This window comes from Schistocerca americana, chromosome 1 (genome assembly GCF_021461395.2).
Source record: "Schistocerca americana isolate TAMUIC-IGC-003095 chromosome 1, iqSchAmer2.1, whole genome shotgun sequence".
NCBI classification, from domain to species: Eukaryota; Metazoa; Arthropoda; class Insecta; order Orthoptera; family Acrididae; genus Schistocerca; species Schistocerca americana.
Genome location: NC_060119.1, coordinates 1,128,191,297 through 1,128,217,085, shown reverse-complemented (window position 1 = coordinate 1,128,217,085; position 25,789 = coordinate 1,128,191,297). Strand labels below are relative to the sequence as shown.

At 41.0% G+C, this 25,789-nt stretch overlaps 1 protein-coding gene across 1 annotated transcript in view; it reads left to right on the top strand.

Moving 5' to 3' along the window:
• The first annotated feature begins 1,957 nt into the window (after positions 1-1,957).
• LOC124619126 (conserved oligomeric Golgi complex subunit 3) overlaps positions 1,958-25,789 on the top strand; it is a 108,177-nt gene continuing 84,345 nt past the window's right edge. Inside the window, exons 1-3 of the mRNA XM_047145403.1 lie at positions 1,958-2,145; positions 2,240-2,368; positions 7,004-7,123. Of these exons, the coding sequence (XP_047001359.1) occupies positions 1,987-2,145; positions 2,240-2,368; positions 7,004-7,123 (408 nt within the window). The 5' untranslated portion in view covers positions 1,958-1,986. The remainder of the gene's footprint in view (positions 2,146-2,239; positions 2,369-7,003; positions 7,124-25,789) is intronic.

Sequence of the window (25,789 nt, the reverse complement as noted above, 5' to 3'; positions counted from 1 at the left end):
TTGCAGTTTGCCCCAGTACGACAGACGAGGACTGCAAAATTATGAGTATAGTCCAAACTTGGAAAAATAACACAAGGTCACCTAAGTATTGGATGTTTAACGTGTTGCAAATTGCAGTGCATACATCCACAACAACTTTTGAAATGGTGGGCTGTGCTATTCTGTGGCTAAAAGCCAGACTCTTAAAAGATTCCCCATTCGCCAGGAAACGTGATGTTACAACCAGCCAGCAACAAAACAGGGCGACACCGGTATTTTATTAGTAATCTAGGCTGGTACGATCACAAAACATAACCATATAATTCATACTCTCTAGAAGGTGAGATAGCCTCCCTCATGACTGTGTCACACTTTCTGTGTCCATCTTCTATCATAGACAGCAGCTTCTCGAAACAGGCCATGTCCATCCTAATGAAGTTCCGAAATTCTTACGTATCTTCGGGCCTCAGTTCTTTCATTAACAGTGAATATATTTCCCTGCCTTCCACCCTTCTTGCCAGCCAGGGTCGAACCCAACAACGTTTGACTTTTAGTTTTCGTCACCGTTCTGCCCTAATCCGTTGAACGTATGACGCTTCAATATATCATACAGTCGCCCTTGAGTTGCGCGCGGTAGAAGGAACGACTTTACAAGACATCAGGACATAAAGCATCTATTTTCTTTTCGCGCGTACAGTCTACTGCTGCGCATGCGCGCTAGGTATATCCCGCGTGGATGGTGTAATAGGTCGGAAGCGAACAGGTCTGCACGTTACAGGTATGCACGTTAGGGGCGTTGGTACATAGGTGTACGGTTTAGGCACATCGTGTAATACGGGCCTAAGGTGTATATACAAGAAATATCTTGCAAAAGATCTGAGGATGTCTGATGGGCGAAAGAGTGTAACAGAAGCAGACACTCCAAGAATGAGGCTACAGTTTGCGGGGACTTGTTTTAAAAACTTCAATAACTTTCCTTCAGATCAGAATATTCTTCAGTCCCCTGCATATCTATCTCATAGAGGCTGTGTAGAGGGAAATAACGGCCTGCAAAGAGGCATACACGCTGTGATTCTTTCTATATTCAATCTGCGAATAGAAAGGAATAAAACCCTAATATACGGTACAATAAAAAATTACCAGTGCCCCACACTTCACAGTGATTGTATAGTAAGAGAGTAGACGTAAATAAACTTATGTTCTTTGATAGAATATTAGGGAAATGGAATCAGTCTACAAAGGAGATCGTTTATAGTACTAAACACTTGTGCGACCCATCCTAGAATACTACTCAAGTGGTGTGGGACCCATACCAAATAGGGTTAATGGGAATATTGAACGTATACAAGAAAGGGCAGCACGAATGGTCACACATCTGTTGATTCATGGAAGTGTGTCAAGGAGATCTGAGGAAACTGAACTGGCAGACGCTTGAAGATTATGGCAAACTATCCTGATAGAGCATACTTCCAAAATTTAAGAGGCAGCTTTAAATAGGGAATCTGGGAATATACTACAGTCCCCTACGTATGGCTCCCTCAGGGATCGCGAAGACATGACTAAATTAACTACAGAATGCACAGAGGCGTTTAAATAAGTATTCGTCCTGCGCTCTATACCGTACGTTGATGGAACGAGAAGAAGGCTTAATATCTGGTACAGTGGAAGTTACTTCTGCTATACACTTTATAGTGGTTTGCAGAGGTGCAGTATAGTAGAGAAGGTAATCAACAACCGATTTTATGTCGGCTATGGGTGAGCGGTATAGGCCTACTTATAAAATGTCTTTCCTTATTTCAGTACTTGAACTCTGGGAATGAGCCGTGCATAACGATGAAAATTATATAATAGATCGACGCATCTGTTTCACCGTTGACAACGAAAAATTGTGCGCCGACATAACACACTAGGGAACCACTGTCGTCTGCAAACCGTTTACGTGGCATCTGCCGCCACGCAGCGCAGTGTATCTTGCTTGCGTGTTTATTTGCATTTGTATCTTTGACAATGGCAGTAACAGTGACGGATGAGGATATACGCAATGTTCAAGACAAGTTATTTGACTGGGAACGTTCTGAAAATCCTGTAGCCCCCTTGACAAGTGACCAGATAGATGCCCTCCAAGATTTAGAAGAAGAATTCAGTAAATTTGAATTTTTTGGTGATGTAAGACAAAGTGTTTTGAATAAGATGACTAGTGTAATGATATTGTTTTTCGTTGTTAGACGTTTCTTCTCACGAGGATTCGTGTTTTTTTCAGTTGTCTATATCTCAAGAAGATGACTTACACCAGTCGGCGTTAAATGTTGTATGTCAGTCCGATGGCGACGTGGGAAAGTGTTTTGTTAATCTACTACAGAGCAAGTCCAGGATAGAAACTACACGACAGGTAATATCCGCCCCACATTCTCATGTGATCAGAGAATAATTCTAGATCAACAGGAGGTTCAGCATGGTTACGTTACTCGACAGCCTACACATTACTTCACCGTGTAGCAGTAGTGTTCCACTGGCCCATTTCGGGGAACTGAGTGTCACAGAGTTAAGTGCCCAGTCACTTCAGAGAAATTCTCTGTTGTCAGATTCCTTTATCATTAATGTGCAGTTGCAGTCACTTGTGCATACAGAGCGAAACAAAGATCTGTTTTCCGCTAAAGTAGAGATATTAATATTGTTTTTCTTTTGTCAAGAGAGACAGATATTGCAATTAGGACAATATGAAGGCAATGCACTATCTCATTAATAGAGGGCATGGTAGGGAATGTGCTAGTCGATTCAGAACTTACTTATTTCTGCCCTCAAGTATAGCCTACAGCACAAATTGGTTAATTAAGGGTGCAGCAGAGAAACTGAGTGAAGAGTCAGAATGTAACACATTCTGTCCTGACTTTTCCTCAAGTGTGTGAGAGGCTTTGTAGTTAATTCCTGTTGTGCATACTTGTCTGCATCTACATCTATACTCTATAAACCACTGTGAAGTGCACGGCAGACTGTACATCGCATTGTACTACCTATTAGGATTTTTTCCCGTTCCATTCACATATGGAGTGTGGGAAGAATGATTGTTTGAATGCTTGCTGTAATTATTCTAATCTTATTCTTATGATTCCAATGTGAGCGATATGTAGAAGTTTGTAATATATTACTAAAGTCATCATTTAAAACTGGTTCTTAAACTTTATTAGACTTTCTTGGGAAAGTTTACATCTATCTTAAAGAGTTCATTGATTCAGTTCTTTGAACATCGTGGTGACACTCTCCCATGGGTCAAGCAAACCAGTGATCATTCATGCTGCTGTCATGGAGGTGCCTCAGGAACTCAAATAGGAATCCCTAGAGGGAACACAACTTTCGTTTTGAAGAATGCTATTGAGAAAATTTAGAGAACCAGCATTTGTAGCAGGCTGCCTCCAACATACAGTGTGTGTAAGCACCACGAAAATAAGATACAAGAAATTAAGGCTCGTACGGAGGCATACAGACAGCCATTTTTCCCCTCATTCTTTTTGCAAGTGGAACAGGAAAAGAAATTACTAGTGGTGGTACGGGGTACCTTCTACTGTGCACCATGAGGTGGATTGTGGATATTGAGGTAGATGTAGCTCAGCTTATCCATTGCCATTAATTCCTGAGTGACCAGGGACCCACAGCAGCTTTATCCTGTTGCTTTTCCCTAGTCTCACAAAGGCAACATTGTGTTCTGCTATGATGATTGATTTTGTTACAGGAGCTGGTAGGGATATTTCTGCCAGGAATATTGTGGCCACCTTCTGTAGAGAGGTTGCACACTCTAGTCTAGTCTGTACTCCGTATAACATGTCCCCAGTGCCTTTTAACATTTTTGACCCATCAGTAAACCAGACTCTTGTAAATGGTATCATAGTTTATTCTTCCACTGCAACTTTCAGTTGTTACCTTGAAAGGTTTAGTGAAGCAACTGGAAGTTATTGTATGGTCAGCTGGTGTTACCATGATTATTCCTATATATACCATGCTCACTATATTGGTGTAGGATTCTGTATATCCTAAAAATCTCCAATTATTTCCAGCTTTTAAACTTTATGCTTGTGCTGTGCCTCCATTGTAACCCAGAGGTGCAATGGGGGCATGTCCAGCATGGTCTCTCTTCCTGCAGTGTGTGTATTGCTGATTCCACCTTTGATGGCTAAGCAGGCCAATCTTTGCAGCTTGCCAGCCTTCCTAGCAGGGACCTTCTGTTCTACTTTATTCCACCATACTGCAGCCCCATAAAGTATCATAGGTTTTATTACAATGGCATATATTCAGTACATACTTATGGTGTTTAGACCCCAGTTTTTACCACAGGCCTTTCTAATACTCATAAGAGTACATTATGCCATGGGCCATATATTCTCTATGTGAGGGGTTCATGATAGTTTTGCCTCCAGAGTACTACTGAATACTTTACTACACCCTCTGCTGGTAGAGTTTTGTTAAGAAGCTAGATAGTCCAGTATGTGTTCTCGATATTCTCCTTCTCAAGAATAGTATTCTTGGAACTGACCCTTAGATCTTGTTTTCTGAAGCAGGTTTTCACAATGTTGAGGGCCATTGTGCTATTATTCTAACAGTACTCACAAATTTCCAAAATATTACTGTGACCAAATCATCTGCATATTTTTGGCAAAAGTAGCCTCTAGTATTTAACTCTTCCATGAGCTCATTCACTATTAGGTTCCACAGTAATGGGGACAAAAATCCCTACACCCCCCGGCACTGATCACTATTTTCTCATTTGTTGCAGTGGCTTTGACATTTCGTCTACACTGAATGGCCTTACTCCACCAGCATATGATGCTTTCAGCAGTATGCTCTTCTGCCACTCTGTGGATTTGAAGATCCAGGGAGATGCAGGGAGAAATTTCTTAAGTTTTTTTTCCACCTTTCCAACAAGTTGGTGAAGTGCTATTTCATGTGATTTGCCTGCTTCATATTTGTCAGTTTAATCAGTTTTCCATAATGTGTACATAGCCAGTTTTTTCTAGTGTCTTTTGAAGAAAGGATGATGACTGATTAGTCTCATTTTCTTAGCCTTGGTAAGATCAATCCTCCCTAGCTTCGAAATGAAAACAACCCTCTCTGCCCTCCAAGCATTAGAAATGATTCCTGCTGCTAAGATGACCATAAACAGTCTATATAGGACTCCACTTGATCCCTCTCCTGCTTGTTGCAGTAGAGCTGGAAAGATTCCATGTGGGCCTGGTGAGTTGAACAATTGAAATTTTCCCACCACCCACTGGATGTTTTTGAAGTTAGCCCATTTTCTGGTTGACCCCAGTTCTCCCTTTGATTACCTGTCAACCAGTGCCTCTCAGGAATCGACTCTTGGTCTGTGTTGTCTGCTAGAGTGACCTGAAGGGAGTGAGTATCGAGGAGCACATGTAGCCTCTCAATTGCTGGCCTTGTATACCCACCATCCTCCTCCCTTACGGTACCTCGTGGATTAGCTAATTCTAGTGAGGATTTTATAAAGTATAGTGCAATTAGCACCTATCACATCCTCACAGAATACCTTCCAGGATGATACTTCAACTTGCATAATTGCAAGGTTGTATTTGACAGGGGCCTTCTGATATTTTCCCATTGTCTTTTATTTCTTTCATAGTTGGACGGTCTTCATTCCTGTTTCCTTTGTAATCCCAGCTTGTTGTTACTCTTGAGTAGATACTCATCTCTGCTGTCAGTGTGACTGTTTCTGCACACCAGTTTGTGGGCATTTGCATCACAATCAACCAACAGTTGTTCATTCAGGTGCAAACAGCTGTCTATCAGTCTCCTCACTTCCTGGGAAGGAGCAGCACTGTCCTCATAAGGGGGGAGGACGGTAGGTATACAAGGCCAGAATTTCTTTCATGCTTCTTCCCTCACACCCCTAGGTAGTCCTGTTTCCAGTAAAAATGATTATTTACAAACACGTAATCAGACAATAATGGGTCCATCCCTCTATTTATAAGCAATGTGTTGCATTCATTTATGTTGAATATCAACTCTCAGTTTGTGCCCCAAGCATCAATTTTCCTTTGGTCTTCCTGATTTCAGTGCAAGTTGTAGCTTTGTGACTAATGCTTATACATCATACATGAACAATTTCACAGAGTTTCTGATGTTATGCAGCAGATTATTTATATGTTATATACAGTAATGTGCCTAGATCCCTCCCTTGGGATTGAAACAAAGCTACTTTACTTCTGATGGTTCAGACCTGTTGGTGTTGAGTTCTGTCTGCTAGGAAGTCTGAAATCCAATCACAAAGATGCTCCAATATTCTTTGATTTTGTATTTATGAAAAAGAAAGTTGCTACTCATCATATAGAGACTGTTACAATATAAGCTGCACTGTGGTTTCAGCTGTGATAGCATCTCAGCTATATGGTGAGTAGCAACTTTCCTTTCCGAAATATTGTTACATTCCATTATTTAATTTTGTATTTGGTTCACTAGACAGCTGCATAAAACTGCGTTATACATTTTCTGGAAACCCCGGAGCGCTGCATCAACCTTGATATTGGTCTGCACTTCTATCTGGACCTTGTGGGTGAACTGATCGAGCAGAGTTTCACAAGATTACTATTTCCCAAAAGTAATGTTGTCCATCAATAAAGCTGGCTAATTTTTGATATATTCTCTTCAACATTTGGTACATACAGCATTAGGCTGAGACCCTTGTGTTGCTCTTCTCTCTTGGATTCTTTTTCCTTGCGGAGTAAGGTGCATAGTTATTGAACAACAAACAGTAGTTGAATACGAGAGAGACTACCATATTCTGAAAGGTGGGAAAGCAAATGGAGAGGATGAGCTAACACCTGAAATACTCAGAATCTTTAAAGTAAGGAAATAGTGAGATTAGGTACTTGTAACAATATACATTAAGGGAAATTTTAACGAAGAAGGGCAAAAAATAATGGCTTGCTTTTTAATGAGTGTGTCATTCATAATTTGAGAGTTGATTAGACTGGTTTCATTTTCATAAACTTTGTTTGTAAATATTCTGTTTTATTTCCAGTTTCTGTCTTGGTATTCTGATGTAGAGGAGGAACTTCTACACGAGGAGGATGTCCAGTACACACAGTTCATGAAACAGCTAACTGAGCGAAAAGATGAGTGCACTGTACTCTTGACGCAGGTAATTAATGCAGTCTACATCTGTGAAATAGACAATTACTTAGTTTTTAACTGAATACGCAATTCCTTGCCTGCAGGTTAGCTAGTCTTTAAGTGTACAAAATTTACACAGATTTGGTTGAAGTAAGACAAGTTGATACTTGTATGGTTGATACAGTATGGACTTGTATTTCTTAATTGCACTCATTCAAAATTTTATCATCTTTAGATATTTTATATAAATCCATATGAAAAGGGGGAGTTTCTTTGTTTAAAGTAAATGTTATTTACGTACATTGTCAGAGAAGTTAATAATGATTTCATGTGGCATACTGCAGTAGAAAAATGTTTATTTGTTCCTGCATTGGTGGTGTCCCCTTGAATCATCTATCCTCTTGAGAAAAATACTTACTTGGATTGATATCAATACTGATTACAAAGAAAGATAGTGGAACTATTACGGCATTGGTCTCACAGTTAGGAATGGTGTGGTTCAGATTTCCGTTTGGCCATCAGAATTCAGATTTTCCGTAGCTTTTCTAAATTTGTTATGGGCAAATACTGTTGTGATTCATTCAAGGCTAGTTTCTTCTCCCATCCTTGTTCGTTTCAGCTTGTGCTCCTCTACCTATCACTGTTACACGCAATGCCTTTTTCCTTTTTTTTTTTGTTTATATTTACAACATTCTGATGTGCTTCATTACATTTTCGTAATGTTCATGTTCATGGGTCTTGGCTGTTAGATGTAGAAGCAATCCTGATACATAACACACACATTTTATTCTGTCATATTTTATGCCCTGTTTTCTCTTTTCTGCATAGCGAACTGGAAACTAGTCCATTATTTCAAACTTAAACTAGAAGGTGTAGCAGTAACCAAGAATGGGGTAATAGGATTTGTTCAGAAGTTCGCAACATTTTTCAGTCTTGTTTCTGTGTCTGTCAGTGACTCTACACATTTACTGTTTTTATTTACCAAAGAAAATCAGCAGAAGGCCATATGTTTTCAGGATTTATTTTATTTACACAACCAGTTTCAGCATTTGATTAATGCCATTTTCAGACCCCTATGCACTCAGTCTATAGAGAATTGGATTCATCAGTGTATGCATAACTGGAGCCATCAGTACCTGGATTCTGTGAATTTTTTTGTGGAATGTGTACTCTGAAGACTTAATGACTTCAGTTGTTGCGTGAGGATGACATTAATGAGATGCCAAAACTGGTTGTATAAGTAAAGTAATTTCTGTATAATGGAAGGAAACATTCCACGTGGGAAAAATTAGATATAAAAACAAAGATGAGGTGACTTACCGAACAAAAGCGCTGGCAGGTCGATAGATACACAAACAAACACAAACATACACACAAAATTCAAGCTTTCGCAACAAACTGTTGCCTCATCAGGAAAGAGGGAAGGAGAGGGGAAGACGAAAGGAAGTGGGTTTTAAGGGAGAGGGTAAGGAGTCATTCCAATCCCAGGAGCGGAAAGACTTACCTTAGGGGGAAAAAAGGACAGGTATACACTAGCACACACGCACATATCCATCCACACATACAGACACAAGCAGACATATTTAATTTCTGAAAACACATGGCTGTTTGGGGACTTCCTTTGGTAAGTATCTGACTGGCCCGTTTCCTTATCCACAAAAGATCAACAGATGTCTACTATTTGATGATTTATTATCTCTTGTTGTTGTTGTTGTTGTTGTGGTCTTCAGTCCGGAGACTGGTTTGATGCAGCTCTCCATGCTACTCTATCCTGTGCAAGTCTCTTCATCTCCCAGTACCTACTGCAGCCTACATCCTTCTGAATCTGCTTAGTGTACTCATCTCTTGGTCTCCCTCTACGATTTTTACCCTCCACTCTGCCCTCCAATACTAAATTGGTGATCCCTTGATGCTTCAGAACATGTCCTACCAACCGATCCCTTCTTCTAGTCAAGTTGTGCCACAAACTCCTCTTCTCCCCAATTCTATTCAATACCTCCTCATTAGTTATGTGATCTACCCATCTAATCTTCAGCATTCTTCTGTAGCACCACATTTCGAAAGCTTCTATTCTCTCCTTATCCAAACTATTTATCGTCCACGTTTCACTTCCATACATGGCTACACTCCATACAAATACTTTCAGAAACGACTTCCTAACACTTAAATCAATACTCAATGTTAACAAATTTCTCTTCTTCAGAAATGCTTTCCTTGCCATTGCCAGTCTACATTTTATATCCTCTCTACTTTAACCATCATCAGTTATTTTGCTCCCCAAATAGCAAAACTCCTTTACTACTTTAAGTGTCTCATTTCCTAATCTAATTCCGTCAGCATCACCCAACTTAATTCGACTACATGCCATTATCCTTGTTTTGCTTTTGTTGATGTTCATCTTATACCCTCCTTTCAAGACACTGCCCATTCCGTTCAACTGCTCTTCCAAGTCCTTTGCTGTTTCTGACAGAATTACAATGTCATCGGTGAACCTCAAAGTTTCTTCTCCATGGATTTTAATACCTACTCCGAACTTCTCTTTTGTTTCCTTTACTGCTTGCTCAATATACAGATTGAATAACATCGGGGATAGGCTACAACCCTGTCTCACTCTCTTCCCAACCACTGCTTCCCTTTCATGTCCCTCGACACTTCTAACTGCCATCTGGTTTCTGTACAAATTGTAAATAGCCTTTCGCTCCCTGTATTTTACCCCTGCCACCTTCAGAATTTGAAAGAGAGTATTCCAGTCAACATTGTCAAAAGCTTTCTCTAAGTCTACAAATGCTAGAAACGTAGGTTTGCCTTTCCTTAATCTTTCTTCTAAGATACGTCGTAGGGTCAGTATTGCCTCACGTGTTCGAACATTTCTACGGAATCCAAACTGATCTTCCCCGAGGTCGGCTTCTACCAGTTTTTCCGTTCATCTGTAAAGAATTCGCGTTAGTATTTTGCAGCTGTGACTTATTAAACTGATAGTTCGATAATTTTGACATCTGTCAACACCTGCTTTCTTTGGGATTGGTGTTATTATATTCTTCTTGAAGTCTGAGGGTATTTCGCCTGTCTCATACATCTTGCTCACCAGATGGTAGAGTTTTGTCAGGACTGGTTCTCCCAGGGCTGTCAGTAGTTCTAATGGAATGTTGTCTACTCCCGAGGCCTTGTTTCGACTCAGGTCATTCAGTGTTCTGTCAAACTCTTCACGCAGTATCGTATCTCCCATTTCATCTTCTTCTACATCCTCTTCCATTTCCATGATATTGTCCTCAAGAACATCGCCCACGTATAGACCCTCTATATACTCCTTCCACCTTTCTGCTTTCCCTTCTTTGCTTAGAACTGGGTTTCCATCTGAGCTCTTGATATCCATGCAAGTGGTTCTCTTTTCTCCAAAGGTCTTTAATTTTCCTGTTGGCAGTATCTATCTTACCCCTCGTGAGATAAGCCTCTACATCCTTACATTTGCCCTCTAGCCATCCCTGCTTAGCCATTTTGCACTTCCTGTCGATCTCATTTTTGAGACGTTTGTATTCCTTTTTGCATCCTTCATTTACTGCATTTTTGTATTTTCTCCTTTCATCAATTAAATTCAGTATCTCTTCTGTTACCGAAGGATTTCTACTAGCCCTCGTCTTTTTACCTACTTGATCCTCTGCTGCCTTCTTATTTCATTCCTCAAATCTACCCATTCTTCTTCTTCTGTATTTCTTTCCCCCATTCCTGTCAATTGTTCCCTTATGCTCTCCTGAAACTCTGTACAACCTCTGGTTTAGTCAGTTTGTCCAGGTCCCATCTCCTTAAATTCCCATCGTTTTGCAGTTTCTTCAGTTTTAATCTACAGTTCATAACCAATAGATTGTGGTCAGAGTCCACATCTGCCCCTGGAAATGTCTTACAATTTAAAATCTGGTTCCTAAATTTCTGTCTTACCATTATATAATCTATCTGAAACCTTTTAGTATCTCCAGGGTTCTTCCATATGTACAACCTTCTTTCATGATTCTTGAACCAAGTGTTAGCTATGACTAAGTTATGCTCTGTGCAAAATTCTACCAGGCGGCTTCCTCTTTCATTTCTTACCTCCAATTCCTATTCACCTACTACGTTTCCTTCTCTTCCTTTCCCTACTGTTGAATTCCAGTCACCCATGACTATTAAATTTTTGTCTCCCTTCACTACCTGAATAATTTCTTTTATCTCATCATACATTTCATCATCATCTGAAGAGCTAGTTGGCATATAAACTTGTACTACTGTAGTAGGTGTGGGCTTCGTGTCTATCTTGGCCACAATAATGCGTTCACTATGCTGTTTGTAGTAGCTTACCCGCACTCCTATTTTTTTATTCATTATTAAACCGACTCTTGCATTACCCCTATTTGATTTTGTATTTATAACCCTGTATTCACCTGACCAAAAGTCTTGTTCCTCCCGCCACCGAACTTCACTAATTCCTACTATATCTGACTTTAACCTATCCATTTCCCTTTTTAAAGTTTCCCCTTGCTTTCAGCCGTTCGTAGTACGAGCACAGCAAGGCCGTTTTGATTAGTGCTACAAGGCCAGATCAGTCAATCATCCAGACTGTTGCCCCTCCAACTACTGAAAAGGCTGCTGCCCCTCTTCAGGAACCACACATTTGTCTGTCCTCTCAACAGATACCCCTCCGTTGTGGTTGCACCTACGGTATGGCTATCTGTTACGTTGAGGCACGCAAGCCTCCCTACCAACACAAGGTTCATGGGGGAGGGGGGGACGAAATAATAATTTCTGGTAAAGTAAATTCCCAATATATGTACATAATTTAGGAGTATATATAATAAATCTACCAGAAATTAATATTTCGTCCCTCTCTGTCATCCTACATTAGGTTACCAGTAACCCCTCAGTGTATAGAGAATCGGATTCATCAGTGTATGCATAACTGGAGCCATCAGTACCTAGATTCTGTGAATTTTTTGTGGAATGTGTACTCTAAAGACTTAATGGCTTCAGTTGTTGCGTGATGATGACATTAATGAGATGCCAAAACTGGTTGTGTAAGTAAAGTAATTTCTGAAAACACATGGCTGTTTGGGGACTTCCTTTGGTAAGCATCTGACTGGCCCGTTTCCGTATCCACGAAAGATCAACAGATGTCTACTGTTTGATGATTTATTATCTGTTGTTGTTGTTGTTGTTGTTGTTGTTGTCTTCAGTCCTGAGACTGGTTTGATGCAGCTCTCCATGCTACTCTATCCCTCATCCCTCACGCAACAACTGAAGTCATTAAGTCTTCAGAGTACACATTCCACAAAAAATTCACAGAATCCAGGTACTGATGGCTCCAGTTATGCATACACTGATGAATCCGATTCTCTATACACAGAGGGGTTACTGGCAACCTAATGCAGGATGACAGAGAGGGACGAAATATTAATTTCTGGTAAAGTAAATTCCCAATAAATGTACATAATTTAGAAGTATAGATAATAAATCTATTAATTTCTGGTAAAGTAACTTCCCAATAAATGTACATAATTTAGGAGTATAGATTTATTATCTATATTTATTGGGAAGTTACTTTACCAGAAACTAATATTTCGTCCCTCATGCTATTTCGTCCCTCTATCCTCATGCTCTCCCCCCATGAACCATGGACCTTGCCATTGGTGGGGAGGCTTGCGTGCCTCAGCGATACAGATAGCTGTACCGTAGGTGCAACCACAACGAAGGGGTATCTGTTGAGAGGCCAGACAAACACGTGGTTCCTGAAGAGGGGCAGCAGCCTTTTCAGTAGTTGCAAGGGCAACAGTCTGGATGATTGACTGATCTGGCCTTCTAACACTAACCAAAACGGCCTTGCTGTGCTGGTACTGCAAACGGCTGAAAGCAAGGGGAAACTACGGCCGTAATTTTTCCTGAGGGCATGCAGCTTTACTGTATGGTTAAATGATGATGGCGTCCTCTTGGGTAAAATATTCCGGAGGTAAAATAGTCCCCCATTCGGATCTCCGGCCGGGGACTTCTCAAGAGGATGTCGTTATCAGGAGAAAGAAAACTGGCGTTCTATGGATTGGAGCGTGGAATGTCAGATCCCTTAATCGGGCAGGTAGGTTAGAAACTTTAAAAAGGGAAATGGATAGGTTAAAGTTAGATATAGTGGGAATTAGTGAAGTTCGGTGGCGGGAGGAACAAGACTATTGGTCAGGCGAATACAGGGTTATAAATACAAAATCAAATAGGGGTAATGCAGGAGTAAGTTTAATAATGAATAGGAAAATAGGAATGCAGGTAAGCTACTACAAACACCATAGTGAATGCATTGTTGTGGCAAAGATAAATACAAAGCCCACGCCTACTACAGTAGTACAAGTTTTTATGCCAACTAGCTCTGCAGATGCCGAAGAAATTGAAGAAATGTATGATGAAATAAAAGAAATTATTCAGATAGTGAAGGGCGACGAAAATTTAATAGTCATAGGTGACTGGAATTCGGTAGTAGGAAAAGGGAGAGAAGGAAATGTAGTAGGTGAATATGGATTGGGGCTAAGAAATGAAAGAGGAAGCCGCCTTGTAGAATTTTGCCCAGAGCATAAGTTAATCATAGCTAACACTTGGTTCAAGAATCAAAGAATGTTGTATACATGGAAGAATCCTGGAGATACTAAAAGGTATCAGATAGATTATATAATGGTAAGACAGAAATTTAGAAACCAGGTTTTAAACTGTAAGACATTTCCAGCGGCAGATGTGGACTCTGACCACAATCTATTGGCTATGATCTGTAGATTAAAACTGAAGAAACTGCAAAAAGGTGGGAATTTAAGGAGATGGGACCTCGATAAACTGACTAAACCAGAGGTTGTACAGAGATTCAGGGAGAGCATAAGGGAACAGTTGACAGGAATGGGGGAAAGAAATACAGTAGAAGAAGAATGGGTAGCTCTGAGAGATGAAGTAGTGAAGGCAGCAGAGGATCAAATAGGTAAAAAGACGAGGGCTAGTAGAAATCCTTGGGTAACAGAATAAATTTTGAATTTAATTGATGAAAGGAGAAAATATAAAAATGCAGTAAATGAAGCAGGCAAAAAGGAATACAAACGTCTCAAAAATGAGATCGACAGGAAGTGCAAAATGGCTAAGCAGGGATGGCTAGAGGACAAATGTAAGGATGTAGAAGCGAGTATCACTAGGGGTAAGATAGATACTGCCTACAGGAAAATTAGAGAGACCGTTGGAGAAAAGAGAACCACTTGCATGAACATCAAGAGCTCAGATGGAAACCCAGTTCTAAGCAAAGAAGGGAAAGCAGAAAGGTGGAAGGAGTGTATAGAGAGTCTATTCAAGGGCGATGTACTTGAGGACAATATTATGAAAATGGAAGGGGATGTAGATGAAGATGAAATGGGAGATACGATACTGCGTGAAGAGTTTGACAGAGCACTGAAAGACCCGAGTCGAAACAAGGCCCCCGGAGTAGACAACATTCCATTAGAACTACTGACGGCCTTGGGACAGCCAGTCCTGACAAAACTCTACCATCTGGTGAGCAAGATGTATGAAACAGGCGAAATACCCTCAGACTTCAAGAAGAATATAATAATTCCAATCCCAAAGAAAGCAGGTGTTGACAGATGTCAAAATTACCGAACTATCAGTTTAATAAGCCATAGCTGCAAAATACTAACGCTAATTCTTTACAGACGAATGGAAAAACTAGTAGAAGCCAACCTTGGGGAAGATCAGTTTGGATTCCGTAGAAATGTTCGAACACGTGAGGCAATACTGACCCTACGACTTATCTTAGAAGAAAGATTAAGGAAAGGCAAACCTACGTTTCTGGCATTTGTAGACTTAGAGAAAGCTTTTGACAATGTTGACTGAAATACTCCCTTTCAAATTCTGAAGGTGGCAGGGGTAAAATACAGGGAGCGAAAGGCTATTTACAATTTGTACAGAAACCAGATGGCAGTTAGAAGAGTCGAGGGACATGAAAGGGAAGCAGTGGTTGGGAAGGGAGTGAGACAGGGTTGTAGTCTCTCCCCGATGTTATTCAATCTGTATATTGAGCAAGCAGTGAAGGTAACAAATGAAAAATTCGGAGTAGGTATTAGAATCCATGGAGAAGAAATAAAAACTTTGAGGTTCGCCGATGACATTGTAATTCTGTCAGACAGCAAAGGACTTGGAAGAGCAGTTGAACAGAATGGATAGTGTCTTGAAAGGAGGATATAAGATGAACATCAACAAAAGCAAAACGAGGATAATTAAATAGGGTGATGCTGAGGGAATTAGATTAGGAAATGACACTTAAAGTAGTAAAGGAGTTTTGCTATTTGGGGAGCAAAATAACTGATGATGGTCAAAGTAGGGAGGATATAAAATGTAGACTGGCAATGGCAAGGAAGGCGTTTCTGAAGAAGAGAAATTTGTTAACATTGAGTATAGATTTAAGTGTCAGGAAATCCTTTTTGAAAGTATTTGTATGGAGTGTAGCCATGTATGGAAGTGAAACATGGACGATAAATAGTTTGGACAAGAAGAGAATAGAAGCTTTTGATATGTGGTGCTACAGAAGAATGCTGAAGATTAGATGGGCAGATCACATAACTAAAGAGGAAGTATTGAATAGGATTGGGGAGAAGAGAAGTTTGTGGCACAACTTGACTAGAAGAAGGGATCGGTTGGTAGGACCTGTTCTGAGGCATCAAGGGATCACCAAGTTAGTATTGGAGGGCAGTGTGGAGGGTAAAAATCGTAGAGGGAGACCAAGAGATGAATACACTAACCAGATTCAGAAGGATGTAGGTTGCTGTAGGTACTGGGAGATGAAGAGACTTGCGCGGGATAGAGTAGCATGGAGAGCTGCATCAAACCAGTCTCAGGACTGAAGACCACAACAACAACCACCTTCATGCTACCACTCCATGGTGAGTCATCACCTAGTATGCATATATAATGACTTTAGCTCACTCTATCATCTGGAATTTGTTAAAGCATGGTTATCTGTGAGGAATGAATTGACTTACCCATTCGTTTAGTGTGATTAAAGTGCCAAAATTGGACACACCACACTGTTGTGTAAGGGCCAGGGATCATGTTGATGTTGAGAGAAAGCATCCCATGGATGAGGATCATTATCAACAACAACACAACAAACGAACAACATAAAAGTGTTTTCTCCTCCATGTTATGTTAATTGTTGCCAAAGTCACCCTGTCTGGTGTTAAGATTGTCCTGTGTACTTGAAAGAATTAAAAATTAAAGAGAAACGTCTCACAAAATATGCTTCATTCAAAACCAGACATTTATACAGAGCACAGCAGCTTCCGTCTGCTATGCCATTTGTCACGACAGTGCAGAAACAAGCAACGAAAGTAACTACAAGGAAACAGGTGCAGACATACATTCCTAAAAGTTTTATACATTGTTCCTTTTCTGACTCATTTCTGTCCAGTACTAGATAGAGATTTTGATTTTGACCCGTCTTTGCAAATAATCGGTTTTCTTCACATTTAGGGTTAGCCTGTTGGGATTGAACTGTGCAAGGCCTTAAGGACTGTATCAGTTGTAGTGGACAGAGGTTCTGTAACATCACTCACTACTACGCTAGTGTTGTGTGCACACATGATCTTGGCAGCATTTCTGTGGTGTGTATTTCACTTACTTATAATAAGGAACAGAAGTGGGCCTAATACACTACTGTGGGCTACATCTGTTTCAAATTTCCTAGTGTCAGGTACTTATCTGATTTTGTGATTTGTACGAGATGATGTGAGTTCCACAACCTGTAATCTTCGTTGCATATATGGTTGATCCCATTTGTTTTTTCTTTTATCTCCTTTGCATTCTACTTACCTGGAAGGATTTCATGACTATCTGTATTGAAAGCCTTACAAAGCTCTAAAAGTAACTTTAACAACACTGTTGTTGTTGAAACTTCCTGCCAGAGCAAAACTGTGTGCTGGACCGCGACTCAAGCTCTGGGCCTTTGCCTTCAAGGGCAAGTGGTCTAGCAATTGAGCTACCAAAGCATGCCTCACAACCCGCCCTCACAGCTTTTCTTCTGCCAGTACCTCGTCTCCTACCTTCCAAACTACACTGAAGATCTTGTACAGAGTTTGCAAGATAATTGTCATTATCCAAATTACTAACCATTTTGTCGGTGTATTCATTTATCATTGTTTCTGTAATTCTACCTGGTTGAAAGTAATTGTGATTATTGTGGAGTAGTCTGTGATCGTATTAAGTACTTCGTGGTTCGTTGTTTCATTAATCTTTCAATTACTTGAGAGAATGCCAAGAAGAGCGAAATGTGTCGGTGATTTTCAACTTTGCCTATTTCCACACTTGAATAAAGGTATCACTTTCAATATTTTTAATCTTTCACTGAACATACCCTCAATGAATGATAAATTAACAATGTAGGCTAAAGGCTCTGCAATTTGCAAAGCACCATGGGTTGTAAGTGACAATGGTACTTCACGAACATCAGCTAACATTTTGCATTTGAGACTTTTAATCACCATTACTACTTCAAGCTCGTTAGTTGGAACTAACCTCATGCTGTATGCTGGTGTGGAAAACCTGAGTTTATCCTGATTAGTGCAATTCAAGCTAAGTGTTTTGAATGCTTTTATAAAGTAATCATATATGTAATTTGGCAGATATTTGTTACCAATATTGATATCAACATTTTTACAAAATTACACAGAGGTTTCGAGTTATTGCCCATCATTCTCATTATGTTATCATTTGGAATTACCTGTTGATATATTTTCCTACAAGTATCTACCTATTCTATAAACTGGGGCTCCATGGAGCTTTTCTTTTGCTTGTGTTACAAGGTGGCATTCTGCCCTTAATCGCAGCCAGTCATTATCCAGCTTTCCTTTGCTACTGAGAGATTGCTGCAAGGAGGGCTCCAGGCTTAACTTCTGCTAACAGAAAAGTTTGCAACAATCCCTTCTTCATGTGGGAGCGTGATTCAGCAGCAACAACAACAACAACATGTGGTCTCAACAGTATGTTATCGTATCTCTGTGAAAATGCCTAGGGATTCATCTTTGAATGTTTTAATTTAATATATTTTTGACTTAATTTAATATTTTAAGTTAGTATATTTTCCTGGTGCGTAGTAAAACTAACTGTATGGAAAAGATGGTGGATTGGATAGTCAACTGCTTTGCCTGAATCTTAGAAAACAGATAGCTCCTTAGTCACTTTCAGTGTGGATGCAGGAGATAATGTGACCTTAACAGTCACAAGCAGTACTTAATTTTTAAGGGAGTCTGTTGAGTTACTTACGTTAAAAAGCACTGTGCTGTTATCATTTGTACTGAACAGGGAAGCTAATTTAGATCAGTGGTTTTCCTGCTTATATCTTGAGGATCTGCACATCGTGTACAGTTCATGTGTGTTTGCAATACTGGAGCAGCCAAAGTGTAACAGAGGGATGAAGTTTCTCATCCACACCAATTCTTTTTACATTCTTCAGACCCTCTAGCAAATGTGTCCAGCAGAGAAAATTGTCCAGAAAATACAGGAGTACCTCATTGTGTTTCAACAGCTTTGGGATAAGGTTTGGGCCACTTTTTTCTGCTACCAGGGCACATAAAGAGAAAATGAGCTAGCTGAAGTTGTATCTGAGGAGGCCTGCCTGATTCAGAGAATCGGAGATAGTCTATTCCCTTGTGAGCTTTTGTCTTACTGTTGAGCATGAGGATCAAGCAAAAATGTGGAAGAGTTGCTAGAGAAGGGCAATAAGCTGCAGATAGTGAAAGCAGTGATCCAGCTGTGGGATTGCTCTTGGTCACAGAACTGGAATGAGGTTGCACTCTCTCGTCTCTGTATGGGGGACAGTCCTGTTGTGTGTGATGACGTACTCCAGAGGAAAGACTCCATTTGTTGTGTTGCTGGCAGTTTTAATGGAGTGTGTTCTGTATTCTGACAAGAGAAGAGACAAAGTGATGTGGTAACCTGCACTCTATTTTAGTTGATAAGGAGAAGAATGTGATTAAAACTGTTAAAACATTATGCATTCTTTGCATTCTAGCTTTTATGTTGGAGATTTTAGTAGGCAGTAGAGTGACATGATCATCTGTTATTTGGTGATAAGTCAACTGCATGTATTTGGTGTTGTACTTGCATTCTTCTGTTTGAACTTTGTTCTTATTCGTTTTAAAAACTGATGGGTGCAAACAGTATCATTCAAAGCAATCTCTTTCATGGATTTTAACAATACCAGAGAAGGAAAGTTGCTACTCACCATATAGCGGACATCCTGAGTCGCGATAGGCACAGCAAAAAGATTCACACAATTATAGCTTTCGGCCGTTAAGGCCTTTGTCAGCAGTACACACACACACACACACACACACACACACACACACACACACACACACACACACGCGCATGTGTGTTCCTTTTCCACGTGGTGCCCTGTTCGTCATTACTGATGCCACCTCCCTAATGCCCATGGCCTTGTCGCTGTTGATCACTATCTTTCCCAACGCCTGATGGACTCCAAACGTACAACCTCCTTCCTAGTCACCATGAGCAACTATGTCCGCAGCTCATGGTCTAGTGGCTAGCATTGCTGCCTCTGGATCACAGGGTCCCGCGCTCAATTCCTGGCTGGGTTAGGGATTTTGCCTGGAGACTGGGTGTTTGTGTTGTCATCATCATCATTCATGACCGTGGCTGGACTGGACTGTGCAAAAGAAATTGGACTGTGTTAAAATTGGGCCTTTGTACGGGTGCTGATGACCACACAGTTGAATGCCCCACGCATCAATCATCATCGTCGTCATGTCATCATCATCATCATCATCATCATCATCAATAACAACTACTACTACTACTACTACTACTACTACTACTACTATATTCTCACCCACAATCACTTTTCCTTTGAAGGCATCACTTACAAAATAAACCCAGGTTAAGGTTATGGCATGTGCAGCCTGTCCAGAGGAATCCTTTCTGATCACCCAGAACCCCAAACCCCTCATGTGGTTAAGATTCATTGATGACATCTTCATGATCTGGATCGAGGGAGAGGGACCCCTTATCCACATTCCTCCAGAATCTCAATGTCTTCTTTCCCATTCACTTCACCTTCCTTAACCCAACAAGCTACTTTCCTCAATGTTGACCTCCACCTCAAAGATGCCTAAATTAGTACCTCCGTCCATATCAAACCTACCAACCACCAGCAATACCTCCACTTTGACAACTGCCACCCATTCCGTACCAAGAAGAGCCTTCCTTACAGCCTAGCCATCCGCAGCAGTCACATCTGTAGTGATGGGCAGTCCCTCTCAAAATACACCAAGAGTCTCACTGAGACCTTCACAGACTGTAATTACCCTCCCCACCTTGTTCAAAGGCAGATCTCCCATGTCTCCAGTCACCCAGTACCTCCCACAGTCTGACCACAGAGGAGCATTCCCATTGTGACTCAGCACCACCCAGGACTAGAGCAACTTAATCACATTCTCTGCCATGGTTTCAACTACCTCTCGTTGTGCCATGAACGAAATGAGGAATGCTCTACCCACTATCCTTCCCACTCCTCCTACAGTGGTATTCCAATGCCTACCGAACCTACGTAATATCTTAGTCCATCCCTACACAACCCTGCCCCCCAACCCCTTGCCTCATGGCTCATATCGCTGCAATAGACCTAGATGCAAGACCTGTCCCATATATCCTCCTACCACTGCCTACTCCAGTCTGGTCACAAGCACCACCTGTCCCATCAAAGGCAGGCCTACTTGTAAAACCAGCCATGTGATCTACAAACTAAGCTGCATTCTATGTGAGCATGACAACCAACAAGCTATTTGTCTGCATGAATGGCCACCTACAAACTGTGGTCAAAAAACAACCAGACCACCCAGTTGCTGAGCGCGCTGCTGAATATAACATTCTTTATTTCAGTGGCTGTTTCACAGCCTGTGCCATCTGGATACTTCCCACCAACACCAGCTTTTCTGAACAGCCTAGGTGGTAACCCTCCTTATGATATATCCTATGTTCCCGTAGTTCTCCTGACCTCAACTTTTGCTAGTCGTCCTTTACCCATCCATGCCTTCCCATTTTCCATTCCACCTCCACACAGCCCCCTATTCCACCAACACACCCACAGCCTTTTTTACTTCTCTCCTTTTCTGCTGCAGTTGCCCCCACCCTCCCCTCAGTGTCCTCCACCTGCTCTCCATCTAACCTCCCGACTGCTCCTAGCTGCCCTACTGTCTCCCCACCTCATTCCTGCTTGCTCCTACAAGCAGCATTTTTACCGTCCCCCACCCCTACCAATTCCCGGCTCCTGCTCCAGCCTCCTCGCTGTCTGGCCTTGGCACCCAGAGACTTTGAGCGTGCATGCATGTGTGTGCGCGCTTGTGCATGCGTGTGTTCCGATCCGAGCTTAGCCTGATCTCCTATAATCTCATTGTTGATTAGACATTGAGACCTAACCTTCCTTCCTTTTCCTGCTGAAACAGAATTGTGTAGAGTTGGATAAAGGAGAAGGAATACTTTCATCGAAACTTCCTTGATGTCATAGCCATGTTTCGAATTGTTCTGAAGATGTTGGCATTGAAATTGCGTTTAACCAACATTATAGTACAGATTTAAATATAACCCATCTTGCCATTCAGCATGCAAGTTTCAGAGATCGTACACCCATTGAAGACTCAGTGATATGAATGCTACCAGTCCAACATGGAGCAGATAGCGCTGAACCTTTGACATGGCAGCAGATACACACCTGTTGTGCCTCATTGACAAGCACAGACTGATGATGAACCTGAATGGTTAATTACAACCATGTCTAGTGTAATAGCCACGTTGCTTGGTCCTCGTTGCTTTGTATTACCCTCTTCTATCCATTGGTTCCTTATGTACATCTCTGTTGTTGCACTACACCCTGTATGAGCTGCCATGTCTTGGTATGACAAACAGGTTTCTTGGAGACCAATCATTTTGTCTTGCTCAGACTAGCTCACATACTGATGATGTTGGTCTCTTTGCAGAAACAGGGCATATTAGCAGTTGTATCCAATTTGCATTTCACTTGATAGTTCATAATATACTGAGGTAAGGCACACCACTGACATTTCTGATCGTAAAGTAGCAGGTGCTTATAAGCCTACTTCTGTTCATTTCTCTGCAACTTTAATCATTTATTGCTTTTATATTGTCATACTTCTCTTCAGAGTTTGCATTTATTCAAGCCACTTTTCTGACCTGCCAGAGATGGTGATCGTGCTGGACCTGACAGGATACCAATTCGATTCTACACAGAGTACGCGAAAGAACTTGCCCCCCTTCTAACAGCCATGTACCGCAAGTCTCTAGAGGAATGGAAGGTTCCAAATGATTGGAAAAGAGCACAGGTAGTCCCAGTCTTCAAGAAGGGTCGTCGAGCAGATGCGCAGAACTATAGACCTATATCTCTGACATCGATCTGTTGTAGAATTTGAGAACATGTTTTTTGCTCGCGTATCATGTCGTTTTTGGAAACCCAGAATCTACTCTGTAAGAATCAACATGGATTCCGGAAACAGCGATCGTGTGAGACCCAACTCGCTTTATTTGTTCATGCGACCCAGAAAATATTAGATACAGGCTCCCAGGTAGATGCTATTTTCCTTGACTTCCGGAAGGCGTTCGATACAGTTCCGCACTGTCGCCTGATAAACAAAGTAAGAGCCTACGGAATATCAGACCAGCTGTGTGGCTGGATTGAAGAGTTTTTAGCAAACAGAACACAGCATGTTGTTATCAATGGAGAGACGTCTACAGACGTTAAAGTAACCTCTGGCGTGTCACAGGGGAGTTTTATGGGACCATTGGTTTTCACAATATATATAAATGACCTAGTAGATAGTGTCGGAAGTCCCATGCGGCTTTTCGCGGATGATGCTGTAGCATACAGAGAAGTTGCAGCATTAGAAAATTGTAGCGAAATGCAGGAAGATCTGCAGCGGATAGGCACTTGGTGCAGGGAGTGGCAACTGACCCTTAACATAGACAAATGTAATGTATTGCGAATACATAGAAAGAAGGAGCCTTTATTGTATGATTACAGGATAGCGGAACAAACACTGGTAGCAGTTACTTCTGTAAAATATCTGGGAGTATGCATGTGGAACGATTTGAAGTGGAATGATCATATAAAATTAATTGTTGGTAAGGCGGGTGCCAGGTTGAGATTCATTGGGAGAGTCCTTAGAAAATGTAGTCCATCAACAAAGGAGGTGGCTTACAAAACACTCGTTCGACCTATACTTGAGTATTGCTCATCAGTGTGGGATCCGTACCAGATCGGGTTGACGGAGGAGATAGAGAAGATCCAAAGTAGAGCGGTGCGTTTCGTCACAGGGTTATTTGGTAACCGTGATAGCGTTACGGAGATGTTTAGCAAACTCGACTCTGCAAGAGAGGCGCTCTGCATCGTGGTGTAGCTTGCTCGCCAGGTTTCGAGAGGGTGCGTTTCTGGATGACGTATCAAATATATTGCTTCCCCCTACTTATACCTCCCGAGGAGATCATGAATGTAAAATCAGAGAGATTCGAGCGCGCACGGAGGCTTTCAGACAGTTGTTCTTCCTGCGAACCATACGCGACTGGAACAGAAAAGGGAGGTAATGGCAGTGGCACGTAAAGTGCCCTCCACCACACACCGTTGGGTGGCTTGCGGAGTATTAATGTAGATGTAGATGAATATATATGTGTGTGTGTGTGTGTGTGTGTGTGTGTGTGTGTGTGTGTGTGTGTGTGTGTGTGTGTGTGTGTGTGTGTGTGTGGGGGGGGGGGGGGTTATGCACTTGCATTTGTGTGTGTGAGTAGCAACCTATACTTCTCCTTAGATTGTTGAATATAAAGTGATACATTATTAGAGTTTGATGTAATTTGTAAAGCATGATTCAAAAATAAGTCTGAATAAACTGTTTTTGTTGGAACATTTGATTCTCTCTCAGCATAGTTTGCATTTGTATTGAAAGTTATGTGGCTGATACTGACACACATCAGTTTCTCCGCCAGACCCTAAAAATTCATTTCAGTTGTACAAAATTCCCGTAGTAATACTGCCAAAATCTAAGTAGAATTGTTTTTCACATTTAATTTTAATTGACATTTATAATTATGGTAGCCATTATACTTTTTAATTTTTCCATTGAAATGGCTTCCGACAGGATATCCTGCAGTTGTTGGGCAGAGGGGCTTACAGTCATGAGAACTGTTAACACTTTCATTTGATGGTCATCTGTTGTTATTCTGCATTTCCTCCTGGCATACTTGAAAGTATGTTGCAAGTAAGAAAAATACATGTTCATTCATTCACACATCATCTTTCATTGTGAAGAGCATTGAGGAATGTGCAGCAAGTTAAACTATACATCGTCAGAAACTGTTACTGCAGGAAACTTCTGTAACATACACGAACAACCAAAAGAGTTTCTTCTAATCCACGTACATTATTAAATTGTGAATTGCTTCTAGATTAAACATGGTATGGAAACTACTGGTGGAATGTAAGTATTAAATTGGCGTATAAGTTTGTAGCGATTTTGTTTTGCATGTTGCTACAGGTTACTTTTCGATTGTCATTTTTTATTTGTAATTCATGTTTAGTATTTGAGTTTACATATTGTCATTTTTTCTTTTGGAGATAGTGAGTAGAGCTATGGACACTAGGAATGGAGTGCCAAGTGGAGAAATTGGAACATTTTCAACATATTATTTTGTTAGAATTCATTAGAGGGATGACAGCAGCAGAGACAGCAAGAAACATTTGCACCTTATATGAGGATAATGCCATGGACAGAGTATGTCAAGAAAATTGTTTTAAGGAGGAGTGTTTTGACATCAGTGACACTCTACATTTAGGAAGATATTTGGGGTTTGGAGAAGATCATTTCAATGCATTGATCATAATGATCCACGTCAGTGTACTCAGTAACTGGCAAATGTGATGAACTAGGAACATTCCACCATCATGTGATAGTTGCATGCAGTGGGAAAGGTTAAAAAATCAGGTGTGTGGCTACCACTTGCTCCAAGTCAAAATTGCAAAAATCTGCAGGTGCCCATATGTGCATCTCTGCTTGCCTCATTATCAATTGTCGACAACTAAGATGTCTTGCAAATGCAGTCTGAGAAAAACAACCGGGAGGACTGCATGAGGTGATGCTAGTCCACGATAATGCCTGTCTGCATTCTGCTAGATTGACAAAAAACGCTATACAGCAGTTGAGTTGGGAAGTCATTCTGCACCCGCCTTATTCACCTGATCTCGTGCCCTCAGATTTTCACTTTTTCCTCTAACGAACAACCTTAAAGGAACATCCTTTACAGATGAAAATGTGCTCCAAAGATGACTCAACTAGTTTTTCACCCCAAAATCACACAATTTCTACAGTCGTAGAATCAAAAAGTTAGCCCAGCGTTGGTAGACTGATGCGAATAATGAAGGAGAATACATTATTGATGACAGAGACTTTTGTTTTGCTTATCTGTTGTGTTTGTTAACCTTATGGAAAAACGCTGAGAACTTCTGCACCAACACAATAATTTTAGGAGTAACTGAGTAGTAGAGATGTTCAGTTATCAAAAGCCACGTAAGCGAGACAGAGAACTTCTCTAGCTCTCGGACCATATGCTTTTCCGAGCTGTAAAGTACACGCACGGCTGCATCATG